Source organism: Perissodus microlepis, chromosome 19 (genome assembly GCF_051167445.1).
Source record: "Perissodus microlepis isolate ML-2025 ecotype Zambia chromosome 19, ASM5116744v1, whole genome shotgun sequence".
NCBI lineage: Eukaryota > Metazoa > Chordata > Actinopteri > Cichliformes > Cichlidae > Perissodus > Perissodus microlepis.
Window position 1 is genome coordinate 8,365,215 of NC_140479.1, and position 26,249 is coordinate 8,391,463.

General features: G+C 46.1%; 2 protein-coding genes across 8 annotated transcripts in view; both read right to left on the bottom strand.

Moving 5' to 3' along the window:
* The window catches only part of LOC146365447 (palmitoyltransferase ZDHHC14-like), a 55,949-nt gene extending 51,910 nt beyond the window's left edge, over positions 1 to 4,039 (bottom strand). For 2 of the 3 annotated variants that reach the window (XM_084915792.1, XM_084915790.1), the window contains exons 1-2: positions 3,379 to 4,039; positions 2,502 to 2,796 (exon numbers count right to left, since the gene is read on the bottom strand). In XM_084915792.1, the coding sequence (XP_084771918.1) occupies positions 2,502 to 2,743 (242 nt within the window). In that variant the 5' untranslated portion in view covers positions 2,744 to 2,796; positions 3,379 to 4,039. Of the gene's footprint in view, positions 1 to 2,501; positions 2,797 to 3,038; positions 3,341 to 3,378 lie in introns of those variants that run through there. The other variant, XM_084915791.1, reaches the window with a different exon arrangement.
* Positions 4,040 to 10,815: 6,776 nt separating this feature from the next.
* The window catches only part of LOC146365448 (AT-rich interactive domain-containing protein 1B-like), a 156,832-nt gene continuing 141,398 nt past the window's right edge, over positions 10,816 to 26,249 (bottom strand). For 3 of the 5 annotated variants that reach the window (XM_084915787.1, XM_084915789.1, XM_084915785.1), the window contains 11 exons: positions 25,753 to 25,947; positions 24,978 to 25,193; positions 23,702 to 23,924; positions 19,848 to 19,989; positions 17,480 to 17,649; positions 16,497 to 16,629; positions 16,268 to 16,387; positions 16,082 to 16,157; positions 14,615 to 15,341; positions 14,192 to 14,322; positions 10,816 to 13,965 (listed from right to left, as the gene is read on the bottom strand). In XM_084915787.1, the coding sequence (XP_084771913.1) occupies positions 12,181 to 13,965; positions 14,192 to 14,322; positions 14,615 to 15,341; positions 16,082 to 16,157; positions 16,268 to 16,387; positions 16,497 to 16,629; positions 17,480 to 17,649; positions 19,848 to 19,989; positions 23,702 to 23,924; positions 24,978 to 25,193; positions 25,753 to 25,947 (3,918 nt within the window). In that variant the 3' untranslated portion in view covers positions 10,816 to 12,180. The remainder of the gene's footprint in view (positions 13,966 to 14,191; positions 14,323 to 14,614; positions 15,342 to 16,081; positions 16,158 to 16,267; positions 16,388 to 16,496; positions 16,630 to 17,479; positions 17,650 to 19,847; positions 19,990 to 23,701; positions 23,925 to 24,977; positions 25,194 to 25,752; positions 25,948 to 26,249) is intronic. The other 2 variants (XM_084915788.1, XM_084915786.1) reach the window with 1 other exon arrangement.

Below are 26,249 nucleotides of genomic sequence, written 5' to 3' on the forward strand. Positions count from 1 at the left end.
GAGGCAGGAAAAACCCTGATACCGTCCCTGAAAACTGCCCCCTCTCGTCATAACAAACAGGACAGTGCCCGGCACCCGGCTCCACTCACTGCACCGCGTAGGAAGCAAAGCTGTCCGATGGGAGGGAGCGGTATCATCAGGAAGCACCTTGCATCCTACATGTGGGTGCCGAGGGAAATCCAGGTTCAAACGGACACTCCGGCAAGTTAACCTCTCATTATGGTATTTTATCAACTGTGTCACTGTACAGGGAGCTGGGTGTTTTAAGTCCAGACCTCCAGCTGTCTGCCCTTTGGTCTTGGGTTAAGTTTGCATCTGCTGAAGTGACAATGTATTGAAAGATGAAGTGGTCCAGAGGTTACTGATGTGTAGCACTGCAAGGGAAGGAGTTCCAATAAAGGGCACACACAAAAATCCATTTGAACCATTCGTTTAGCCAAATATTAGAGCAGAAAATTAGAGTCGCTTCAGTTTTCAACAGATAACATTAATTGCTTTTCAATTAAATCGTTAGTACTATAAATTCTTAAAAACACTTGTTTTCCGGAGCAGATGGGGATATTTTTAAATGTCTTGCAATTAATCTACTCTAATGCAATCCTTCCTTTATGTTTTTTTTAATTCAGTTTATCGTCATAAGTGGTGATTGTATTACAGTGAAAACTGTTTTTAAGATTTCAAAACTCCATTTACACACACAGAAGAGGACAATATTAGGAACACTATAGTGTAGATAACATTAACCTCTGCATTTTGCCTATAGAGCATTCTTTAGCTGTGAAGCACTTTACCCTGAGGAAGACTATTTTTGGACTGAACAGCAAACATTAGAGCAGGACTATTATCTAGCATAGATGTGGTTTCAGAGATGGCAGACGACACAGGGACTGTTAAGGGCTAATGAGATAGCTGAGGTCAGAGTCTGTGTCTATGTGCTGCATTGTGCACTTCCACCACAGCGGGTTTAGTCTGTGATGAGGTGAAGATGAAGGGTTGAATGAAGAATATGCTGACGGTTGATTACAAGTTTTATACCAACAGTAAAAAGAGAGGAATTATTTTAGGATAGTGGGGCTGTAATTCGAGACAGACACTGCGGTCGATTAGCGGTTAGACTGAGAACCTTCACCTGTAGTTAAACTATCAGTGGTGAGGTTGCAGGCAGCAAAAGTTGAATAATGAGTTGTTCCTTGATAGTTGATCAAATACGTGTTTTTAAACATTTTGGTTATCATAACCGCTTGTTCTGTTTCCAAAACAATCTTTGGCTGCTGTATAGAAATGACAAATGATACACCAATCATCACTATGACCAGTGGCACGTGAAGTGAATAACACCGATCATCGTGGCACCTGTTAGTGGGTGGGATATATTAGAGAACAAGTGAACATTTCAGCCTCAAAGACGATCTGTTAGAAGCAGGAAAAAAGGGCAACTTAAGGATCTGAGCGACTCTTATAAGAGCCAAACTGTGATGCCTATACAAATGGGTCAGAGCCTCTCCAGAACCACAGCTCTTGTGGGATGTGAAGTGGGCAGTATGTATCAAAAGCGATGCAAGAAAGAAACAGTAGTGAACCAGCGACAGAGTCACAGGCAGCAATGGGGAGCAAAGGTTGGCCCCACATGAGCTGCTGTAGCTCAAACTGCAGAAAAAGTTCACGACAGAAAGGTGCCAGACTACACATTCACCTGAGTTGAACCGTGTAAAGAATATTATGAGTTTTACATATATCATATACATAAATCAGACATCAGTCCCCTAACTGCAAAAGTGCTGTTTCTACAGATCTCCAAATCTGCTGACAGAGACTGGACGTCCTGACAATTTAGAGACTTCAACCTGTTACCCCGAGGTCCCCTCCTGAGTGTCCATAATCAAAGAGCCATAGCTCCAGATATTTACCCTGAAACACTGCAATGACAGCTCAAGGAGTGTTGTACATAATGGAATTTAAAAAAGACTAGCGACAGCAGGGACCTGATTTTTTTGCACAATTCCCTTCGAGAAGGGTAACTTATCACTGGAATTTCATCAGGCAACTGAGATGATCAAGTCATTCCAGCTAAATGAATGCCTGCACACAACGACCTGAAGAACTCTGCTGAAGAGCTGTAAGGTTACATGATAATGGTGACGCCGACACTGAGCACTGCCTTTCACCCCTTTAGGCTGAAATCATCACGCAAACCACGTAAACTATAACCTGTAAACAGATGAAGACCAAGGAAACCCACACCCTGTACTTGGCGAGCTACACCTCCCACATAAATAGATAAAAAAAAAAAAAAACAAACATGGATGCCTCCACCTCTCCCACCGGCTTATAGTAACATTTTCCTGATACACCCACTCCACGGCGATGCCGGTGACATAACTGAATTGTGTCTTAGACGTTTCTCTGGCACCTGCTCGTATGAAATGTAATCCTGAATGTTGCTTTGCACAAATGGAAAGCAGATGGGAGCAAATGGGAGACCGCACATGCTCAGTACTTACTCAAAGGTGAAGAAAAGTCCACAAGTGACTAGAATGAGGATAAGGGTGAGGTAGAAAACCCCCGTCTGCTTGGCCATCATAATCCTGCCATCGCAGTAAAACTTATTCCGCCCCGGGAAGATCTCCCACTTCCTCTTCTTTGGGGTCCTTTTCTTGTACGGGGTCTCCATCGGTGTCGAGCTGCGAGTACTGATCTGGCTGTACTCGCACTCTCTCATGGACTCTGACACCCCGAGATGCATCAACGGCTGATTAAAATCCCCAGAGCTGAACAAATCCCGGGGCAGAGCAGCCTCTGTGGAGGAAATACACCAGTTCAGTTTAGCATTCAGGCTAGGAGAGCAACTTATCCGACACAGAAACACAGGGTGGGGGTGAAGAAAAAAAGTTTGTGAGGGGTGCAGCACACACTTCCTGTTATTAATAAAACCTCGGCTAAAGCTCACTTTACACCTGTGTAGCTCCCCAGGTCCTGGCTATGGAGCCGGGTTCGTAAAAAATGCAAATTTAGCTATTAAAAAAAGTTAGCTAACTTACGCTCATATTTCACAGCTTTACGTCAACAGCCCCTCTGTTAGCAAGCAACCTGGCTAGCTACGACACGGCAACCGAATCCAAAGTGTCGCTAAGGAGCTAACATGGCTAGCAAGTTGCTGAGATAAGTTCTCGTTATACACGTTGGCCAACTCTGGCAATTAACGACTAGACTTCCGGCCAGTCATCTCACCCACACACAGTTACAAGTACTGACTTCGATGTTTTTACTCCTAACTGTTCTGCACGGTCCCTGGGAAGCTTTGAGGGCACTCCTCGGCTTAACGGTCACAGACATCCCGGGTGGTGTATGTCTGCTCCGCCCGCCGCCGAGCCGACTCACCGAGGGAAAGTCGTCGTGTCGGTGTGCTGTCGCGTAGCTTCTCCTCTCGTTACCCGGGTTTGTTACGAGCCGAGGACAAAGCGAATGACACCATCTTTTAAAAAAATAAGTTTAAACAAATGAGTTTTTAATTTGACTCGTCGGTTTAAGAAAAGAAAAAAATAAGTTGGTTGTGGAAGCGAAGGGAAATCCAGACACGGCTACACACACGGCGGGGTGCTCTCAGACGAGCTCCAGCATCCTCAACGAGTCCCTGCGCTCAACACCGACCGAGCAGCCATATGGCCAACTGTTTCTACAGCAACCATCCGCGGATACCGTCAACATCCAGCCAGGGATTTGGAAGAAAAGTTACAGCTTTTCCCGGTAAACGCGCTGCCAGGCCAGTCGACAGCCCTCCGCTCACATCGTGTTCCTGTCCACGCACGTCGCTGCCACCCTCGCAAACAACAAATATCAACATGGGAGCAGAGCACTCAGCCTCAGCCTGTCAGCCTGCTCCTCCCCTTCCACCCAGGCTGGAGCCCGAGTCACCACACTGATGAGATGCACAGGGAGGAGGAGCCGATGAAGTAAGGCTTCCCAAAACGGGCTCCGGAATCCTCCGGGTGGTTGTTTCGCGAAAGGTGCGGAATAATGAATCCCCGGGAGCAGGGGTGTATCCAGAGGGGGAGGTGACCGTGGGTGCCGTTTGAACCCCACCGTTGCGCTGTGTCAATAGACTGTATAAAAAGGTGGAGTTGGCTTCAGGAAGAGTAAAACCCAACTCTGCATTCTCTTTAGTGGTCACCAGGGGGCGATACTTGCGGTTGCAAATTAGACAGATTCTATAAAAGTCTATGGGGAAATGACCCTATGTCTCTCACCTCTGTAAACATTTTCCTGATGAACTGAAGGCTCCAAAAAACGCAGCTTATTCTATAAATTATCATCATTGAAGGTATCAGAAAGGAGGATGATTCAGGCTATGCTCAGTGACCCAGTTCACCTCTCTTCCCAATCACAAAACACCAGACATGGCAAAACCAAAGACACTCAGCTCCGGGTTGTTGTGATTTGGTTCTGTATAAATAAAGTTGAATTGAAATGTTATTGTCTATTGTCCCGTTAAAGTAGGCCCATCTTATTGCATAGCCTGCTGTATTCTCCTTCTTGATACTAATGTGACCTTAAACCTTAAATGAGACCTTAAACTAGCAAGTGAGACCATAAAGTCATGGAAGACGTCTTACTGAAGTCATAGATTACAGGAGCACAGGCTAATATCCCATACATGTGTACAGAATCCGACTTTTTATTTGTAACACAAAAAGCTGCCTCCTGCTGGTCATTAGAAAAATCCTGGTTTAACTTTTCAAACACAGACGCTGGTTTTCCTTCTGTTATCAGATGATAGCTCAAATGTTGCCAGACTGTAAAAACCCAACCTAATGTTGGGGATAAGTTGTACTTTGAACACCTTGCTGTATTTCCAATACAGTAGAAAGATAACAAATAAAGACAGCTATAGTTTTGATCCTTTTAATAAGCACTGGCAGTGTAGGCTCTAGCCAAGGCCTCATTGACTATATTTCTTTGTGCACAGCTCCACCATAACACACCAAAAGCCACCGGGCAGAATAATCCTTTAAAGGTGTGAATACAGACAGCCTCAGTTATTCAGACTCTGCTTAAAAACTATATCTGAATGGCTAATTGGACAGATAGGATCTATTTTTGAAGATTAGTACACTGCTAGAATTGAATGGTGATACAAACCACAGGTGGGCTGAGTAAATCAGATTAAAGGTGCCTACACACTGTGAGACTTTAGCAGTTTTACAGGTTCCTCCAGTGAATCGGGGCCAAGAGGCATGACTGTTTCCTCTGACGTTCATTTCTGCGCTGCAGCTCCTTTGCAGCTGTTGTGATAGGAGTCAGATATCAAACAAACAAGCTTCTGCTGCACCAACTCAACTCAATTTTCTTCTTTGTTGGCATCTCAAACATTTTGTTCTGCATGTTTTACCTTCGCTTGTGCCACTAGGGTTTGTTTTGGTTTTTTCCACAGTGAGTACCCAAACAGCAAACTCCACTGCTGAGGAATGAAGCCAAAGTGCCAAAAACTTCTCTTCCTCCAGTCTCGTTCTAAATGAGTGTGTTACTGAGCACTAATTAGAAAGTATCTGTGCCTGAGCAATGCACCCGTACAGAGCTTGCTAATTTAATGTAGCGATCCACCCACTTGTCCTATGATGGGAGCTTTTGGCTCTAAAACACACATTCAAAATCCTGCTCCTCACATACAAGGTCTTAAATAATAAGGCCCCATCTTATCTTAATGACCTTGTAGTACCATATCACCCTATTAGAGCACTTCGCTCTCGCACTGCAGGCTTACTTGTTGTTCCTAGAGTATTTAAAAGTACAATGGGAGGCAGAGCCTTCAGTTTTCAGGCCCCTCTTCTGTGGAACCAGCTTCCAGTTTGGATTCGGGAGACAGACACTATCTCTACTTTCAAGATTAGGCTTCAAACTTTCCTTTTTGCTAAAGCACATAGTTAGGGCTGGACCAGGTGACCCTGAATCCTCCCTTAGTTATGCTGCAATAGACATAGGCTGCTGGGGATTCCCATGATGCATTGTTTCCTCTTCACTCACTTCTCACCTTCCCTCTCATGTCTGTGTTCAGATATGAAATTCATTTTTTTGCATTTAGTCATTAGTTATTTGGAACTTTATAAATAAAACTGAATTTAACTTAAATAAATTCAAATGTCAGTCGAACATTGTTAGCCAATGAGCACAATTGTTTAGTTTTTGGTGGCCATTGAAAAGAGTGCAGGTTTATTTATGTTCCTACGGCTGTGATGACTACGTGCAGTGTGAGTGTATACACAGCTTAAGGTGGACCCAGAGAAGCAGATCCAAGTGGCCTGCTGTGGTACTGCAACAAGCAAAGAAACTAAATAAAAGAAAGTTTCACCATAGATTTCTATCATGACTGTTTCTTTAAAACTGATGACAGCACAGCTGAAGCAGCATTTATATATAGTCACTTCATATTCACTGTATTATTACTTTGCTGCAGTTCCAGTCAGTTAAATGTGTACTGGTCTTTTGCGCAGCTGCAGGGTGAGACAATAATTCATATACGCAGTGCATATAACACAGACCACTGATATTAAGGTTCTCATATTACACTGATGATTTCAGCCAACTCTAATAAAATGGTCAGTAAGTCAGTGAAATATTGTGTGTCACAGGTTTAAGTGTCCTCCAGCAAACTCTATATATTAGGTTGAAGGTCTCTTTATAGTCCTCACCTGCAAAGAGACATCAACCTTCAAAAATGTCCCACAGCATGTCCTCAGAAACGTCCTAACACGGAGGTTAACCAGGAAGGAAGAGCGCTGAAGACAACAAACATTTGCTGAGAGTAAATTGTTTGTTAAATGGAGCCACCACTGCTCATATTTACTGTTTCTACTGAAAACAGGCAGCCATGCTGCACATAACTCGTGCTTGCTGAGATGCCAAGTGCAGTTCAGCAGTGATGCAATTTCCTGTTCGGCTAGATTAGTACAGATGATTTCATCATCAGCCCACAGTTCTTCTGCCATCCATGCTCCCCTCACACACACACACCTCCTCATCATCAGTCATTGGCTGCAATTATCCACTTTCTCTGAAAGGGGCTCTGCTGCTTTTCCTCTAATGTGAGAAGACTTAATTGGCCAGAATCAAACACCATGCAAAGAGGGAAACTGTGTGTTCTCGTTTCACTTTTCTAGCCTGCAAATGCATTTTTGATGTGAAAGCTGGGTTTCGTGTTAGCCATGCCGTGCCCGGTCTCAGGCTGTAGGTTTAACACGCTCCCCCCCGTGTGAGTGCAGAGTGAGCAGCCACGGTGTGCTTTCCGAGGAAGTGGTCTTTTACCCTGCTGCGACATGCTTCCGTCATGCATCTGCAAAGCTTCCACCACCGGCCATGTGAATCCACCAAGTGGCACATGCCACACTTGATCTGCTGCAAAGCTGTGGATGTTTGTAATGGCTGCTAATGATCTGTAAGGCCTGCAGACTAATTCTTTAACCACGGAGCTCGTTAAGCAGCCCGATGACATACGGCAGGAGCCGTGTTTGTGTTGGCAAACGGGTGGACATGATAGGCCCCTTGAGTCAGAGTCCAAGAACAACATAGGCTTGACTTACATCCTGCCAAGGCCTCGTGCAGACAGTATTGTTCAGTTTAAAAAGCTGGACTGGATGAAAGAACACGGCGAGATCAAAGCCTCATCAGGGGGCTAATATACTCTCTATAGTCAAAATTACCGGATGAAGTCAAACCTGACTCATCACTGCTGCCTTACGTGTACTGTAGCACATCACTAGAAAGGTCAGTCCTGTCTGTTTTGTTTCCACCCAGTGCTCATTAATCTACCTACAAGAGCAGTGAGAGGCAGCAAGGCAGCGGACCCCAGCCAGCGGTAGCCAATGACAGGCTCGGTTTCCTCCCGGCCACCACATCCATCCTGTCAGAGCTCAGTGACTCAGCTTTTCAGAGGCACGGGAGAGTGGGAGGTTTTCTCCTGCACTTGGCTGCCTACGTGAAACACATCCTCCATCACCAAAAAAGTACAGCAGCCCACTTTCCCTCCAAACTCTGAATAACGGGCTGAAATCAAAAACACTCTGAAGTATGTGGGTGCTATTTATAATGTGCAGGTGTGTACCTGTAAGATGCGCTCAGAAGCATATCAGTCATTTCCTTCTCTGCAGAAACTGGCTTCAGTTAGAGATCAATCAAACTGTTAACCATGTCTCAGGCAGCCTGTAATTGATTTCAAAGTGTCAGTAAGAGTTAAATAAGACGAAGATGAGTGATCACGCTTCTCTGCTGCCAAGCAGCCAGACTCGCTCTCATTCTTTGAAGCCAAACCTGTGATGGGACCACTTATCGGCTGTGTAGTTAACCTCAGGAATGTTATTATTAAAATCAGCTTAAAATAGGACTTGATTTCATGCCCATGTTTCCCCTGGCAAAGGAAGACGAGAGAGAGACGTCAAATTCCAACTATAGAGGAAGTAACGACACTGGGGAGACACAAAAAAGAGAAAACACCAAACAAACTGTAGACTCTATTCAGTAAAAACTCAAACACCCTGGGATAGATGAGTGGCTGATGGTTTGTGTCCTTCTTGGAAACGCTGCAAGAGGATGCATTAAAGTCAGGGGGGACACAGAGTGCATCAGTCATGAGTTTCTGCTCCTAAAAGCACTTCTGATGATCGTGTTTGCACATGTGCATGTCTTCATTAACAGAGGAACCTTTATAACCTGTGATAATTAATGAAACACAGCAGATTAGCAGATTTCTGGAGAGAATAAGAAATTAGCTTTCCATCATTCGTCACAACATTATCATCTTTGATGTAAGATTGAGATGTTTCTGTGGACTCGTAAAGTAAAAGCTTGTAAAGCTCGAGTTGTTTAAGGTCAAACACAAACTGTGAGTGTTTTAATGTGAAAAGCTTGAAAACAGGGGGAAGCACAGAGTGACTGTTCCTTATATTGTCGGACTAAACTATGATGATGATATGCACATATGTAAGGTTTTATGAGCTCAGTGTTCCTCCTCTGAGAGCAGATTAGAATAAATATAATTCCATCTCTAAAAAGACTTTTTCAGATGCTACAAATCTAAATCCAGCTCAGTTCTTTGATTTAACTGTGCTGGTTAATTTTGCACATTTTAATGAACTAATTCCAAAGCAAACTGTAAAATAAATGAAACCAAAATGAGTGAAACTGTTAATTATGGAGACTTTCTGAAAGCGAGGGAGTAATGTGTATAACAGATGGGAAGCAGCAGCAAAGAGACGGGGTAGCTGTACCTCCCATGCTCCATTGATCTAAGTGTGCAGCACAAAAACAGAATATTTTTAATCACAATTAGCAGAGTTAACTAAGAAAATGGGTGTAAATAACTGAGCTAAACCCTGCATGGTGTCAACAGGCCTGATTTTCAGTGGCCGTGCAGCGACTGCTCGATAGATCTGTTTGGGCTATAACACCTTCATCCAGGACCTCAGTTGTGCTAAACAACAACGTGACAGTACATACAGAGGAATGCCAGGACAAATATGAGAACTTAGCATTGTGTGTGTAGTGGAAAACAAACAAACCACATTAAAGAACAATGACAAACAGCTGTCTTTTCGCCGCGGCTATGAGGAAACGTCCAGACGGAGTAATACAACTGTTCTCATGGCACCCAGTAGTACACTTTCTACTTGATATTAATACTTGTAATATAAATACTTGTATGTTTACCGGATCGAGGCTGTGAGATGAAGTCTCTGGAGGACATTAGTTTGGCTTTAAAGCGCTGGCTTTGAGTCCAGTGAATCTGAGAGCTGGTGTTTCTGCAGCGCCTGAAGAGTGAGATGATCCATGACACAATAAAATCTGACTCTATCTGAAGGGCGGGACTGATGCCAAGACCTGCGTTAGACACACAGCCTGAGAGTTGCTGTGATGTACAGTTTGTAACGTTGTCCAAGGAACAGTCAGCTTTCAGGAGAATCATCACATTGTGCTGTTTACTCTTCCCAACAGCAACTTATCACCGTGCTCACTTATACACTTTATTAGGGAAACCATTGGATGTTTTTGCATTAACACAAATATGTATCAGCCAATCATATGGCTGCACCTCATAGATGTTTTTGGGTGGTGGTGAAGACGAGCTGCTGAGGCGTTTTGAATGTGGTGAGGTTGTTGGTGCCAGGCAGGCTGATCTGCTGGACTTTCCCAAACAACTATGGTTCACATAAAAATCCAGTGAGCAGCGGCTCTCCAGGAGAAAATCCTTGTTGATGTCAGAGGAGAACTGGAGCTACAATTCACACAGGCTCGCCAAAACTGGACAACAGACGATGGAACGTTTCGGGATCCGATGAGGGTTTCTCTGCTGCAACATTTGGATTAGAGTCAGAGTTCGGTGTAAACAACCAGAAGCATGGATCCATCCTGCCTCGTACCAACAGCTGATCATTACAAGGATAGGATGGTGGGGGTGTGACGATGTGGGGATATTTTCTCGGCACAGTTTGGGCCCCTGAGCACCAGCTGAGCATCATTAAAGCTCCACAGCCTACCCGAGCAACGTCCGTCCCTTTAGACCAGTCTACCATCTTCTACACACCAAGTCATGAAGCTCAAATTCTCTCAAACTGGTTTGTTGAGTTCACTGCACTCAAACGGCCTCCACAGTGTCCAGATCTCAATCCAACAGAATCAACGGGGGATTCTCGCTACGGATGCAAATGACAAATCTGCAGGAACTGTGAGATGCTATCATCTCAGCTTGGACCAAACTCTCAGATGTTTTCAGCACCTTTTTGAATCTGTGCCACGAAGAATCTGGACGCAGCCAATAAAAGACAGCCCACGTAAGCAGTTGATGTTTGTTTTATTGGCCTAAGATTGTCTGGACATAATGCAACGTCTCCAGTGCTTAACGATGTTCATCGTACATTTATTTGTGACATGTGCAGCACAGAGTATAAATGTGTATACTGAATAAAAGACAGGAGTCATATGAAAAAAGGCATTTTTTACAATGAGCTTTCAGGATGTTTTGATCTTTTCACGTGTTTTGTTTTCGAGCATCGTGTAGATTCAAAAATATGCCCACTGACATGAACGCAGGACGTGAACAAACAGAAACATGTTCGGTTCCCTCGCATGGCGTCTCCACAGTCATCCCCTCACCCTGCCACTTCCACGTTTCATTACCAAAGCGATTGTTTTCTCAGCTATAATACAACGCATACAGGATTTTTTTTCTTCTTTTTTTGTTGTTTTTGTGTGTTTTTTTTGAACGGTGAAACATCAGATACATCTGCCATGTTCAAATATTTGACCCCATTAACAAAATATGTATAATAACAATACCAAATTTACCAACAATAAAAGCATTTGTTATAATAGTCAGAAAGTCCCGTCTCCTGCTATGCTAGATAAAGACCGAAAGAATCGTGTGTACAACAGTTTATATACACAGTGATGAAAAAATACAGACATAACACAAGTGATCAGGAAACACAAAGTTCATCTGTGAAAGTCATTGAGGCTATGATTGATAAATTAGACGCTTCTCTGACGGATGCTCTTCTCTGATGTCGATTGGCTGGTGCAATGCTGCCTCCTCGTGGCCTTGAGCGCACACTGCAGGTGTCAGAAGCTTTTACATCCTCTGGTTTTCAAAGGGACAACTTGCTCCAAGTCCTATTGCACAACGTATGTTCCAGCGATGGAGACGTTTCAGTTTAAAAACTCAGTGTTTTCTTTGTGTTTTTTTCCTCCACCGCTGTTGGCAAAAAGTTCAAACTACTGTACAGTGTCACATTTTAAATAAATACTCTCCATTAACAAAAAGTTGATGAGCATATTGGCGTTTATAAAACTGAAAAACATCTCATCGACTCTAAAGGAACCACAGAATCGAGCACCAAGATCTGGTGGCAGCTTTGGCTGAAAAAGTAAACAAAGGAAGAAAAGAAAATAATGCCAAACCAAACGCAGCAATCCGACACCAGCAGGTATTAAATATTTGTATTAAAACGAGCTTTCAAATCCCGACATCGCCCAGAAGCTATACATATATATATATATGTATATAGATAGAGACATTTTGTTTATGTGGATACTTCTTTTAAAAAAACACAAACATTTTCTGTCATTTTAATAAATAAAAATAGAAAAACCACAGAAATAGCCTCAGCGTGTGCCGCGCCAGTCCCGCCTCTCCTCATGTCATAACTTCCCCAAGTGAAACAGGACTTGGCAAATAATGGCGACCACTCCCACATTGAGCACCGAGGAGATGGAGATGTCTAATAATCTGCTTTCATACAGTACAAACTCTTTCTTGTTCTCTTGCACTTTGGCCATAGCCAGCAGGCCTTTAGCTGCTCTGCACATCATGTTTATACTGGGCGGGTCCATGGGAGGATGGCCCATGTGCAGCAGGCTGTGAGGGTTCTGCTGATACTGCGCCATGCTAACGCCGTCCTCCAAGAAAACTACCAGGTTACCCACGCTGCCCTTCTGCATGGCTATGGCACGCGCCGCTGTGGGGTCTCCCTGTGCCAGGTGGGAGAGCACAGCCACCGCCATCTCCCTGTACACCTGGGCCTTCCTCTGACCCACGTAGCGCACCAGGACCGTGAACAGTTTCTCCTGTCGGCTGAACGGCGGCGTCGCCAGCAGGAGGTCCATGTTGCCCTCCTGGATGCTCAGCTTGCAGAGGCATTCCAGCACCAGCCTCTGGGGGGTGAGCTGGGAATGGGGTCCTGCCGACGGAAAGGGGTCCTGGGCTTCGGTTGAGGGGCAAACCATCCAGTGGAGGAGGCCGTCCAGGATGGGAAGGCAGATGGTATCTGGGTAAGTGGAGAGATCCAACTGGCCAGCGATGTTGGCCAGAGTGACCATGGCGTTCTCCCTGAGCAGACTCAGACACTCCCACCACCACTCGTCCTTACTGCTCGACAGCCCCCGCTCCTGCTGCTCGTCTCTTTGGAAGCTGGGAGGTAACCTGTTCCTCTCGGGGTGCACGTGGTGCAGCAGAAGCAGCCTGCCCAGCAGAAGAACCAGAGCAGGGTGGCGGGACATGTCCAAGTCATTCCCCGGGATAAAGGACAGACTCCGGACGATGTTGGAGACGCAGGTGCACCGCTTGGACAGCGAGTCCTGCCAGGCAGACGTGGTGGTGAGCGGAGCCTCGTCCAGGCAGCGTGGCTCATCCTCCAGCAAGGTGATGTGGTCCTCCTCCCCATCTGGGTGCACCCTGAAGGGGTAAGAGGGCAAAGAGCGTGCGGGGTGGCCGTAAGTGAGGGCGTCAACGCGGGCGCACAGAACGTCGTCGATAGTCGCGGTGATGTGTTTCAGGGGTTGCTTCTTTTCGTGGTCCATCTTGCTCTCCTGTTTGCTCTTGTTTCTCCTGCCTTCATCCTCGGGCGCTTCGCTCCGGGGTTCAAAGTGTGTCTGAATGTGTGCCGTGGAGTCGCCTCCACCCGCCTGCCAGTGCAGCAGCCCGCTGGTAAACTCAGTGAGGTAACCGGACATGTCGTCGGTCAGGTCCTCTTTGTGAACAATCTTGATGGGGAACTTGTCGTATTTGCTGGCTTGTTTGGGTTTATGCTCCGCCTCTGCTACGGGCCGATCCACGGTCTCTGCTTCACACTCTGCTGCCTCCTCTTCTTCTTCTTTTGCCTCCTTTTCACCATCTTCTCCACTCTTGTCCTCCCTGTTAACGCTCATGTTGGACTCCTCTGTTTCGCCGTTCACCTTGGCCGGCTCTGCAGCAACAGGTGTCACTTCCTCGGTGACGCCCTCGGCACGCTCCACCTGGGTCTCCTCGGCTTTGGAGAGCTCAGGCTGGACAGGAGAGCCAGAATCCCGCTCAGGTCTTTCTTTCTGTGCAGACGCTGGACTTGAGGACCGTTTCTTAGTCCCCACCTCAAACTCTTCCAGGATGCCAAAGATCTCAATCAAGCAACGGCGGAAGTACTCGACGATGAGCTCGAGGAATCCAGGCAACTGGACAGAGAAAAATAAAACGTGATCAATGCTGAGCAGAAAGAAGTCAGACGAGCTATCAAGTAGTCCCAGACTCTGAATACGAGCCAAGAATTAAGTAGATATAATACTGCAAAACCTCAGAGGTGCATAACTAACTTGACTCTTGTGGAGTTTTATTGCAAAAGAAAAACAGGATCTAGAAGATGATGATAAAGACAGGCTCTGTTCTGTGGGTCAGTTTTACCTGGGAGAGGTTAAAGGAGGCCACTGTGCTGTCATCGTACAGCAGGATATTGATGGTATCTAGCGCCCACGTGCTCTCTGCCAGCAGGCCAGACTTCAGAGACATCATCACGCGCCAGGCCTCAGGCGTTCCTGGGATTAAAACAGCGGGATTTTTGGAACCAGGAAGAAAAAAAACTGGCAATCAAACGTCCTGAGGATAAGAGGGACGCTAACCAAAGTAGATGGTTGTAATTTCTTTGATAAAATTTGCCTCATGTTGTGCTACCGTTAGCTGACAATGAGCTGCACCAGTGCAGCGATAGGGGAGCTAAAACACAGTTTCTTTTACAGCTGGAAAACACGGAAAACTTCCACCGGAGAAGAACCAGGTTTAAACAAGCTGCAAATATGTTGTTGCTGAGAACCTAAAAAACGATCTTACCACTGTCCTTGGATGTTAGCTTGCGTCGAGGCTTGAGAATCGGCAGGGTGCCCTCCACTGAACCCGGTGGGTAGTTGAGGTCCCTCCTCAGATTAGGAGGAAACTGCCCGATAGGTCCACCGCCCTGCGAGCCCATCATGGCCAGGCCGGGTTTAGGCATCTTCATGGGGGACATGAATGGCGCTTTGCTGGGCGACATTCGAGAGTCCATGGAGCGCTGGAAGGCCCCTGGGCTCGGCGCTCTGGGCAGGTGGTTGGCCATGGACGGGGAGTTGGAATAAGACGATGGCTGACGCGAGGACAGGGGGGGCATGCCGCCTGATGATGACATGTACGGAGACTGACGGTGCCACAGCTCCGGCCCGGGCCGCCCGTCCATGTCGTCTCTGCCTATCGAGCCGTACGGGGGCATTTGTGATCCCGGCCTGCTGGGGTAGGGGTAGCCGAGGTCTGTCCTCGAAGGCCACATGTTGGGCCCGTCGGCAGCGTGATTAGGAGGGGGGCCCCCACCCAGCATACTGTGCTGGCTCTGGCCCGAGGAGGCCATACGGTCGCGGGGGTACGGGTAGGGGAACTGTCCCTGGAGCGGTCTGTGTTCAGAGTAACTGCTGCCGTAGTGGTTGTACATGTCCGGCTGCTGGTTGGTGTACTGCATGGCGTACATGTCGCCCTCGTGTCTCTTGGGCGGGGGGCCGTACATTCCATCCAGCGGACGCTTGTAGCCCTGCTGAAGCAACGGGGGAGATTGTTAGCGACGACGCTTAACAAAAAGCAATCACACGATGAAAACATGCTTCCATGAGACGTGCACATGAAGCTCACGAGAGCATCCATTTTCCTTCACATCCACCTGTTAGTGGGCGAGAGGTGTGGCGCGCGGCTCGTACTTCCATTACCATAATTATTTTACTGCGATGCTCCATTACACCTCCAGCCGGGAGCTCCGCCGATCTATCAAAGACTCTGAAATATTCTGAGTTGTGAACTAAATCTGAAACCACGCTCGTGTGGCAGAAACGCAGCAGGACGCCGCAAAAACACGCGATGGCTTCTGCTCAGAGCGGTCACCTAATGGCCAATTATCTCACACCATTTTCCTCCGAGACACAAAGAAACAGTTCTACTCGATACCATAATTACGTCGCTAATAATCTTCAGTTTGACAAATGACGTGCGAGAGAGGACCATTGATTGGCCCATTCATGAGGGTCATTATTAGGACTCAAAACAAGCAATCATCGCTCTGCTTTACTTCATTCTGATGGTTCAAAAAAGCAGAAATTGATTGTGATCATAATGACAACAAGAAACAACCACAGTCACAAAACACATCCCACCCACTGTGCTGTTATCTTATTAATTTATTATCTCTGGGCTGAGATTTGACACTCTAATCAAACGTCGTGTTTACAGCAGGTATGATTACGGTAAAGCTCTGACTGAGAGCGCCGTGACGAGCTGTCTCACCTGCTGCTGTGGGTACATCCCAGATGGATGCATCCCGTACGGCACGCTGGAATACTGCTGACCGTAGCCGTCGTGTCTGAAGCAGAGGACAGAGGGGAAAGAGAGTATCACTCACTGATTGTTACAGAGCACAGGCCTCCAGAGAGGCACGCACGCTCTGCTGGAGACACGTACGAGAGCGCTGACCTGTGCTGTGAGGAGTATCTGCTGGGCGAGTACATGCTGCCCTCACTGTTGGAAGGTCCCATGTTGTTCTGACTCCCAGGGGGCCCCATGGTCCCCTCCATCCCCATCATATGGTCCGGCCTAAAGACAGCAGGACATGCTTTACTGATGCTGTGCAGTATGCCACGGCTCGACGTTCAGGACAGAATAAATAAGAGGAAACTGATTCCCCCACTTTGTGTTTTTTTACCTCCTGTCGTAGCCCGGCCCGTACGGGTACTGTGACCTTTGGCTCATGCTCAGGGCTGATGGGGGTCGACCATACATGTCCTGCATACCGCTTCCGGGCATCTGGGCTGGAATATAAGGATCGGCTCCTGCCACTGTGGAGGAAGGAAAGCAAAGACCTTAGACTGGACCTAATAATCTAAATTGTATGAACGCGTGACAATATAGCAGTTAAAGAACAAGGAGGGGAAATGGTTTCATTCTCTTGGAAATATCCAACAGCAGCTAAATGTGCATTTCTGAATGCACGAACCATGTTTCTGCTGACCAGCAGGTGGCAGCATGCCTCTATGAATATTCTGCACTTTGCATGATTAAACCTATTGTTCTGAGTTGTTATGCAGCCATCATCCACCATATTATTCATTCAGACTCCATTCTCGCCAGCCTTCAGAGGAGCAGCCATTCTTTCTAAAACTCCTGTTTGTTCTGAAAACCAAACCGCACGAGTTGGTTGAAGCAGGTGCTTCACAGCGGGGGGCAGGATGAAAGGTTGGAAACAAGAGGATGAAAAGGAGGAACAAAGTTAGGATGAGACGAAGACTAAGCTACAAGAACTTAAAACGAGCTGGTGTGTTTTGGATAAAGCGACAAACAGTTCTCATCTCGTTTCATAGTTCTAGTAGGAAAACACACACACACACACTCACACACACACACTCACATCTGTCCTGATGTGAGATAACACAGTGACAAGATAATGAATTAGACCACTGAAACAGATGAAAGCCCACTGTCTTTGGGGTACACGATTCACTTTGACAAAGTGAAATGAAAGCTTTTGCACAGTTTAAGGATGAAGTTGAGAACGACCCCCCTAATTTGTCGTACCTGTGGATTAAATGAATCTCAGAACAACGCTGTTCCCTCAAAGTTCAATTAAGGAAAATAAAAATGGAGAATCGGGTTTGGGTGAAGGTTTATTACTGCATGTGTCTCACTCACTCTTCCTCATCCCGGCGAAGGGGTCCTTGGCATCGTACTGCATCCTCATCATCATGTCAGGCATGCTGAGGCCCTGCTGGTACGTAGCCGAGGGGGGCAGGGCGGGAGTCCGCTTCTGGAAGGCCGGGTCGCTCACCTCTGAGAAGGGGTCCTGCACGCTCACGCTGCTCCTGGAAGTGAGGGGGGATGAGAGGCACCGACACAACACACTGAATGTTTGGATACAAAAATAATAAAGTTGTCAGTTTCATTTTTTAATAGCGGGAGTTAATCGTGACATATACTATTTGGTCATTTTATTATTTGAGCCACTCCTCGTGTATTTTTTTTAAATTTTCCTTTGAAAATAGGAAAAAGGTGCAGAGATGTACTGAAACGTGCAGACATACACAGAAATGCAGAATATGAAACAGTTTGCACATTTCTAACGGTCATCATTAGGTGTGAGCGCCTTTATCCTTCAGCACAGACTCAACTCTCTCTCAGGTGGGTTCTCCAGGATGTTCTAAGCTCTTCTTTGGATGTTTCTGCCTTTTGTTCTCTATCAGGATGATCCCACACTGCCCAAGTAATGCTGAGGTCTGGGGACACTGATGGTGTTCCCCTGTGTGCCTCACTGCCATGCTCTCCCCATGTTACTCCATGGTGGATCAAAATCTGATGGTACTGCATTCATGACAAGATCCCAGCACCACTGGCTGAAATGCAGCTCAACCCCCCACCCTGCTTCACAGATGGCTGCAGACTCACTGTCGGACCCCCCCCTGACCTCCTCGTACATACTGACCATGATTTGAAACAAACCTTTTCAAATTTATATTCCTCACACCATCACACCCGTTGCTCTGATTTTCAGTCCAGTTCTTGTGTAATTTAATACCTCAGTCTTGGCTTCTTGACAGCTGTCCTTCGACTGAGATCATTTCTGCTGAAGCTTCAGTGAACAGCAGATGGATCAGCTGAGGGTCCAAATACATCTTTCAGATCCTGAATCAGGTCTTTACTTTTTTCCTGATTCTTGTTCAGTTTCCTCAAATTTTTTTCTGAGATAAGCCAGCTCTTCAGCTCACAGCTATTGAGCTATTTTGTTGGTACAAAAATACTATTTTATGTCAAAGTGTGTTATCTTGGGTACTTTTCACAGATTCAAGTGAGGACAGTAAAGAAATGAGACCAAATGTTTTTGTGACATGAAGAGATCATCTAAAATAGTCTCTTTGCTAGGTTGTCTGTTATGTGTAGAGACAACACAGTTTCATCTGCAAGGAGCTTTTTTATGCATGAATGACTCAGAGGTCAGAGTTATGCAGCTGAACTAACAAAAACATAGCTTTAAAAACAGACAGGTACGAGGGCCTGGATTGAAAACGAGTGAAAAAGCCACCAATGTCAAAAAAATAAAAACAATCTGAAAGATCTTCAGAGAACTCAAGACCACGTTAAAAATGACAAGAAAGTCTGCTCCATGGAAACGAAACAGAAAGAAATAACGGGCGATTCAGGACTTTTGCACAGCTAACACAGAACGGCACAAAATCAAAGTTTAATTTAAAAAAAACTTTTTTTAGGTTTTTAATGTGGAAACAAGGACAGGTAGGTCGCACGCAGCCATCGATGTGTCACATTCAGGACTGTGAAGCAGGAACTCGGAGATTCAACAACAAAACTGTTTTATTTTGTGTGAATAAATCGAGTCGATTACTTTTTTGTTGGCTTTTGTTGACTTGACTGGGAGGCCTGTGAGGAGGCTGTGGGGGACATGCTTTTTATATTAGATTAAAACACATTAATTAACTGTCCAGCGTGTCCCAGTGTGGCCCTGAAGGAAACGGAGTTTGACAGCCCCACTGTGACGCGTACGAAAAAACCTTAAATTTAAATGTGACAAGAGGCCGTCAGTCAATTGTGTGCAAAATAAAACCTTTGATCTAAAACAGGAAGCATAATAATGACATCCAGGTAAAGAGCTCAAACACACACTCTCCCATCACCGATTAAACAGTGCTTCTCTCAGGCTCAGCAAACGTGATTGTTGCTGTTTCTAATTAAAACCAGCAGAGATGAAGGCGTGCGACTCGAATCGTCACATAAAGAGCAGAAAGAACCAAATCACACATCCCGGTCTCACCTAAACATAGCAGCACACTGAGAGCATCCCCCTTTATTTCAAGCTCGCTCCACTACGCTGTTGTTTAATTTTAGAGACAATGTTCACACGTTTGGATACCACACATCAACAAACAGACTGTGCTGACACACAAACGATATCACACAAACACACAACTTATTTTAGAGAAACTGCAAATGAGTCAGCAGCACACGTCAGTAAATGCAGCACCAGGAGCATCATGCATGCGTCTGTGTGTACCTGTTGGGGGGCAGTGGTGTGACCTGTCCCAGGGGGGTGGTGGCAGGTGTGGGGGGCTTCAGGTCCCCCGCTGCCTCTGCTGTAGAGCTGCTGCCAGAGGATTGAGGTGTCTGTGGGCCCTGGAGGGAGCCGCCTGAATGAGCTGGGAGACACAAGTATTAGTTCTGTATCATAAGAACACATTGACACTGTTGGTCTTCCACAAGTCTTCAGATACGATCTGAAGGTTGAGTTAGAGCTGGTTTTACTGCAGCGATGTGCCGTAATAGGGAGATAACTTTGGGCTTAAGGCCAAAGCACTCGCAGCGATGCCCTACACGAGACGGGAGCCTACAGGAGGCGAGCGGAGGATGAGGAGGCAGGAGGAAGAGGGAAGGATGCCTCCACTCACAGACCAGCTCTTAATGTGAAAGCTGTCTGAAGATTTTTTTGTTTTTGTGTGCCATCGACTTCAAGTGGCGAGCTAAGCTCGAGGCCACAGATGTATCAGATGTAAAATTAAACAGCCAATGTGATGGAATCATGACATGTTCAAGCTAACGCTTCAGAAAGCTTAAGGTTTCACACTGAAACTCTGGGGTTAAGAGCGGGTTAGTGCGAACTTTTGTTATGACACCTAAACTCCTGATGATGAGGAAATTAGAAGAAATTTGAACCCCCAGCCCGATAAAAGCAATGGATCCAAATTCCCAGGAGCAGGTTTAACAGAAGACGTGGACCGTTCCAGTGAAATCATGACAAAGACGGAGACAGAGAGAATATGAAAGTGTCCTAATGAGCATTTAGTGTAAGAAGCCTTTCTCTCGAATATCCTGAGTGGCCTTTCCCTGCACCGCACGTTTCCATAGAAAGACTTAAGCTTTAAAAATTCATGCTAATTCTGAATTATTCAATGATACCCTCTGCCTCTACATCACAGGAGACGGAGAGAAGGAGAGCGAGACAGGGAGAGATGGTTATCCCATGATTATGAGCAGGAGGTAGGAGAGGGGGCAAAGAGGGGTCAGCGAGCATTAGGGATTCTTCACTTCCTGGGATATCCCGGCGTCAAACGGAAAGCACGCGTGGGGAAGTGCAAACAATTGCGGGGTCAGTCGGGGTTAAGAGGTTTACCATTCTAAGAGCGGCGGCGGTGGGGGTGGTGGCGGTATGAGGATGGAGGACAGCGTGAACTTAAGTGCCCTCTGCTCGTCTTTTAGAGCGAGACGTAAGGGGGGGAAAAAGTGTGTGTGGCTGTTTGATGTGTGCGCACACAAAAGCGCGTGTGTCAGCGGGTGACATAATCCAGAGGGGTGGCAGCGGTTAAGGGGGAGGGTGGGGTGGAGAAGGGGGAAAAAAAGTCAGTCAGCTGAGCTGTTTTGTGAATGAAAGGTGACGGCGAGGTCGGGTTTGTTTACGTTCTACATTCCAGCCCTCATTAATCACTCCCCACACCCCACCGCCACTCACCCCCACCCGCCCTGCTGGACACGCTCCCTCAGTGACATCACTGGGCTGTCAGTCTATATATAGGCTGGCAGGGAGTCAGTGGGGAAGTTCAAAGCGCACAGAGGCAGAGAGCGCATTAACACCGAGCAACACGAAGGACAAAAACGGGAGGTTTTCCTGCCGTGTGCACGCGCGATACGGACTTCTTTTCATAACACAATTTTCCCTTTTTATGTGCAAGTGCAGTAATTAAAAAGTCTTTTCGCAAATTTATAAATACAAAGGTAATTATGCATATTCAGTCTGCTTCTTAAACATCAAACATTATTGCACGATGGTTAAATTTATTAAGTTTCTTTCACTTAAATTAAACTTTGTCTATATTACAAACTGCAAACATTTCGTTCTATTCATAGTTTTCTAAACAGGGAAAAATGAAAAATGCCTTGAGTGCATCACTGAGTGGATATTTAATCATAAAACAACCAAAGTGAGCCCTGCAGGGCAAAGACGAACCGCAAAGTTAGTGTTTACAGGAGATCACTCTGTTTTTTAAAGATAAAGCTAATCTGAGGGCAAGCTTGCCCACTGCCACATTTAATGAGATAAAACAGATAAAAACAGAATTAAATGCTAAAAAAAAAAATCACTTTCATTTTTTTTCTTTTCAAATAGTAAAGTTGTTTATTAAATACACAGATATGAGCTGGATTGTAACATAAATTGGGGGCTCGTCCGGGCTCCTTTCTGGGAGTTTTTTCGAGAATGACCGATGGCTGACGACAGGTGTTCACAAACTCTCTGCAGTGTGTGGCTGTGCTTGTTTTGCTCGTCTGTTATCCTGGGTGTGGGTCTCACGGTCCTATGATCACTACAGTTTCAGGGGTATGAGTCTGGCTTGGTATATGAGAGCTCCTGAGTCCTGGATGTGTTCTGCCTCTCTGCTGCTGGTTGGAGTGCAACAGTCTTTGGGCGTTACCTACACCTGACAGGTTTGGGGTAAAAGTCATCTGTGGTTGGCTCATTTTGCTCTGCTGGCCGCTGTTTTCATCTTGATATTTAGAAACAATGTATCCAAAAACTCTGGCGTCACTCTTTGTTTCATGTTGTTGCTTATGAGCCGGTTCATAACACATTAGGTCAAAGTAAAAAAACAAAGCAGGAACAAAAGAAAACTGACTATCAAAGTAAAACAGGACATGAGCAAATGACCAATACTGAAAATGAAACATAAAAATCAAATCCTAACCATGAAGGAGATGATTCATGGAGGAACACGGATGAACATGATATAAAGACAGAGGCGAAGGAAAACAGGGAAACACAGAGGAGAGAAAAAAAATGCATCGACCGAATCAGACTCAGCGACACGATTGTAAAAGTGAAACTCAAATTAGAAACACATGCTTTACTGTAGTCTGAGTGCACTGTGGGCATCTTCAGAATCGCAGTGCTAGCTGCAGATGCTGCTCTCCACCCACTCTGATGGCGGTGCAGGAGTGTCGTAGCGTGAGCAGTTCACAGTTGAGCGCTGCATGCCCAAAAGCCAACCTAAACGTCACGAGCGTCGACCTCTTCGCGTTTTACCTTACAGACTGCATCTCAGATGACGTGCACCATCAGCTGGCAAAATGAGTTTGTGTAAAAACTGAGATGTTTAAATCCCCTCGAATAGATGAGGAGGCACTGAATTATGAATTGTAAAACTTTTACGTGAACTCCTCGCATGTGCATGCATGCATGCATGCGTGTGTGTGTGTGTGTATGCAAATGATGGCTGGTGCTCTTTTCCGCCCACCAGGAAAAGCAATCTGCGGCGTCGCAGGCGGGTGAAGTGCTCCAATGTTCTATTTAAAAGCAAGGGTCACTTTTCTCATCTCCGCTGCAAATTAGAGACGTGACTCCTTCTCTCTCGCGTCCTCGTCCTCCCGTTGTAATTGTGCGCAGAGGCACATGGCTACAACAGGTAATTCGCACAAACAAAAAGCAACCTTTTGTGTTATGCTAGTGCACCAAAACAATATTACTTAACCTTCCGACGCAGGGTAATCAAATAAAGGCGAGGCTCCGCGTGGAGGCACAAGTGGTGATCATATCTCGCTCACCTCTATTAAACCAAGACTCATCTCACCAAAGCAGTGTTAATGTTCACTCATCTCTGCGGGGTTCCAGTTGTGTACGTGTAATCAGGGCGTAATGTTGAGCGCTATTTATAATTTTAAACGTAATCCTAACTGTAATCTAATATTCACTGCTGTCGGAGGGTCGTTAAGGAGTCAGATTCTTAGACTTATAAAAGCATCCAATCTTCTAAATGTATACTTCAGATTTCTGCCACTTCAGCACGGCTACAGAGGAAGGTCTGAGTCTCTGCACCCCCCATACTGACAGACTGGAGGCTGAGGCAGTCTGTTATCAGGACTTACCAGGTGAAGGCGGCTGGATCTTGACCTGCTTCCTGTTGTCCCCTCCAGCCATGCTGCTGCTACTGCTGCTGTTGTCCGCTGGCGGGTCTTCTCCCCTCTCCATCTTGCACTCGTAGGCAAACAGATACTGGATGTACTGCTTCTTCAGCGAGCTGGCGGTGCTGCTGGATGTACCCACGTTCAGGGTGCTGGACAGCTCACGCCACTTCTTGTTCTTGTTTACCTGAGTCAGAGAACAACACGATGTTAGGAAGCGAAATGATTGGCACAGATCGTAACAACTGAGATAATTTCTCGGCGCCATCCTGGTAGTATCAGCTGCACACACTCCCAGTCAAGCATCACATCCTGCTAATCTAATCAGAATAATCAACCCCGCGGCTCAGCGCTCCGTGTTTGCAGGAGTCGCAGGTCACTTGCAGATAATTTTCACGTTGTACGTTTTAATGTAAAAGCGAAAAAATGCACTGTGTTACACAAGAGAAGAGTATGTGGGCCTGACCTGACCACACAGCCTGTTTTTCACAGTGTAGAAAGATTCACTCGACTAATCCGAGAGAAGCAGAAGGACCTGATTTTAGCTGAGAATTAAACAAACTGAAAGTCAGCAGTAGAAACTGAGGAATGCAAAGGTGATGGGTTAAGGTCAAAAGGGCAAAAATATTACTGGTTTACTAAAGTGGTGAACCTGCTAAAACTATGAAAAGCTGATTCTAGCTGACAGGAATAGACATCTGAAGACTGTCTGACAGGTTTTAGGTGTAAAACAACTACAGATTTGCACTTGGACGGCATCTTTGTACACATAAAGAAAAAAAAACATGTTAAATTTTATGTTTCTCCAAAGTAACAAAACATTTTTCCTAATTTTGTGTTGTTGAACGTCTGCAGAGAATCTGCCTCTCAGGTCCATCAAAGAGCAGAAAATGCTGGCCGCTGTGTAACACGAGTATCCGTCAGGTGTCCGTATACTTTTGCTTCCTGTTTTCCGTCTTTCTGCCCAACCTGACCTTGCCGGTATATTTCACATTTTTATCACATGAGGAATGACATGCTTGGAGCTGGTTTCAGGACGTAGGCAGCTTTCTCTGAGGTTAATTTGATGTATCTCATTCTCCTGAGAACATTTCTCAACATTTACAAGCTCGCCATATGCCGTGGAGATTTATGAAGAATACTAAGCAGCCAAAGAGTGAGCGGAGCGAAATGATTTGGCTGTGTGAGAATACGAGCTCCTCCACATTCAAGTCTGTGTCTAACGCTTCCTGCGCCTTACCATGGCGAGGCCTCCTATTTCCCGAACCGCCATGTAGAGCTTCCACAGGTCCAGCGGCTTCTTGCCCACAGTGGGAAGCTGACTAACAGGTGTGCCCCGCTCCTCCATGAAGTTCAGGTATCGCTCCACCCAGCCTCGCCTCTCCGGCTCTCCGCCGAGCTCGTACAGCCGTGCGATTCGGTCGCCGCTGAAGGGAGAGGCGTTAGGGTTGGCTTTCTGGAGATGCACATAAGCAGAGGAGAAAAGTACCTGATTAAACTCTGAATCTGAATATGTGACATTTTATTTGAATACAAGATGTATAAAAGCACTACGTCAGGTTGTTTTTCTGCCTTCTCGTGCAGATGCATAATGTAAATAAAGACGTGCTAATTAGGAAAACTCAGAGTCAGTGTATGTTATATGTGATATACAGTACATGCTCTGTTCTGCAGGATATTGTTCTTTTCCACAGTAAGCCACTCTTCCCACGGGCATCATTAAAAATTCATTCCTTATTTACACATCCTGAGTCGGCTGCTGGTTGAATGACCAAGTAAAAATAAATACTTCTCGTAAAAGCATTTGGTTTCGCGTGTGCAGCCGGAGCCTTTACAGAGTTCCTGCGCAGAGCATTCAAGTTCAAACCGGTGGAGTTAATCGCACCAAACTTTAATCCTGCTTCAGGAGGATGTCCGTGCTCTAACAAGCAGGTTTCCAGTGACCACACGGAAACACGCTTTTGTCTGCTTTTAGTGCATAAATGCATCCATGCAGGATGGTGTCTGGTTCTTACGGGGCTGGAGGGAGTCTTGAGAGGCCAGGGGGGGCTGCTGATGCTGTCGCTGTCATCTCCGTGGTAGGAGGAGAGGCTGGCGGGGCTGGGTGAGAGGGGCGAGGGCACGGGTAGGGCGCCGCCCGGAGTGGGTGGCTGGGACACGCACTGCTGGGAGCCGCCGCTGCTGTTATTGTTGACGTAAACGTCCGGGAGCTGTTAAAGAGAGAGCAGTGGGATTACTGCTCAGCGCTGCACAGAAACATCTGATTGGCTGAATGCAGGATAACAGTCACTGTGGAAGGCAACAAAAGAAGGCAATTCAAAACCATCAGCTATCACCTGACGATGCTTTAGCTTTGTATTATAACGGATCCTCATTCCTCAGTGGACTGTACACACTGACTCGCAGACAGAACAGAGGCCTCAGAGGTCAGATGATAGCCGCTGGGTTTCTGGACTGTGGATACAAAAACTACTCAAGGATATTTATGAAATAGGAGCTCATTAGTACAACA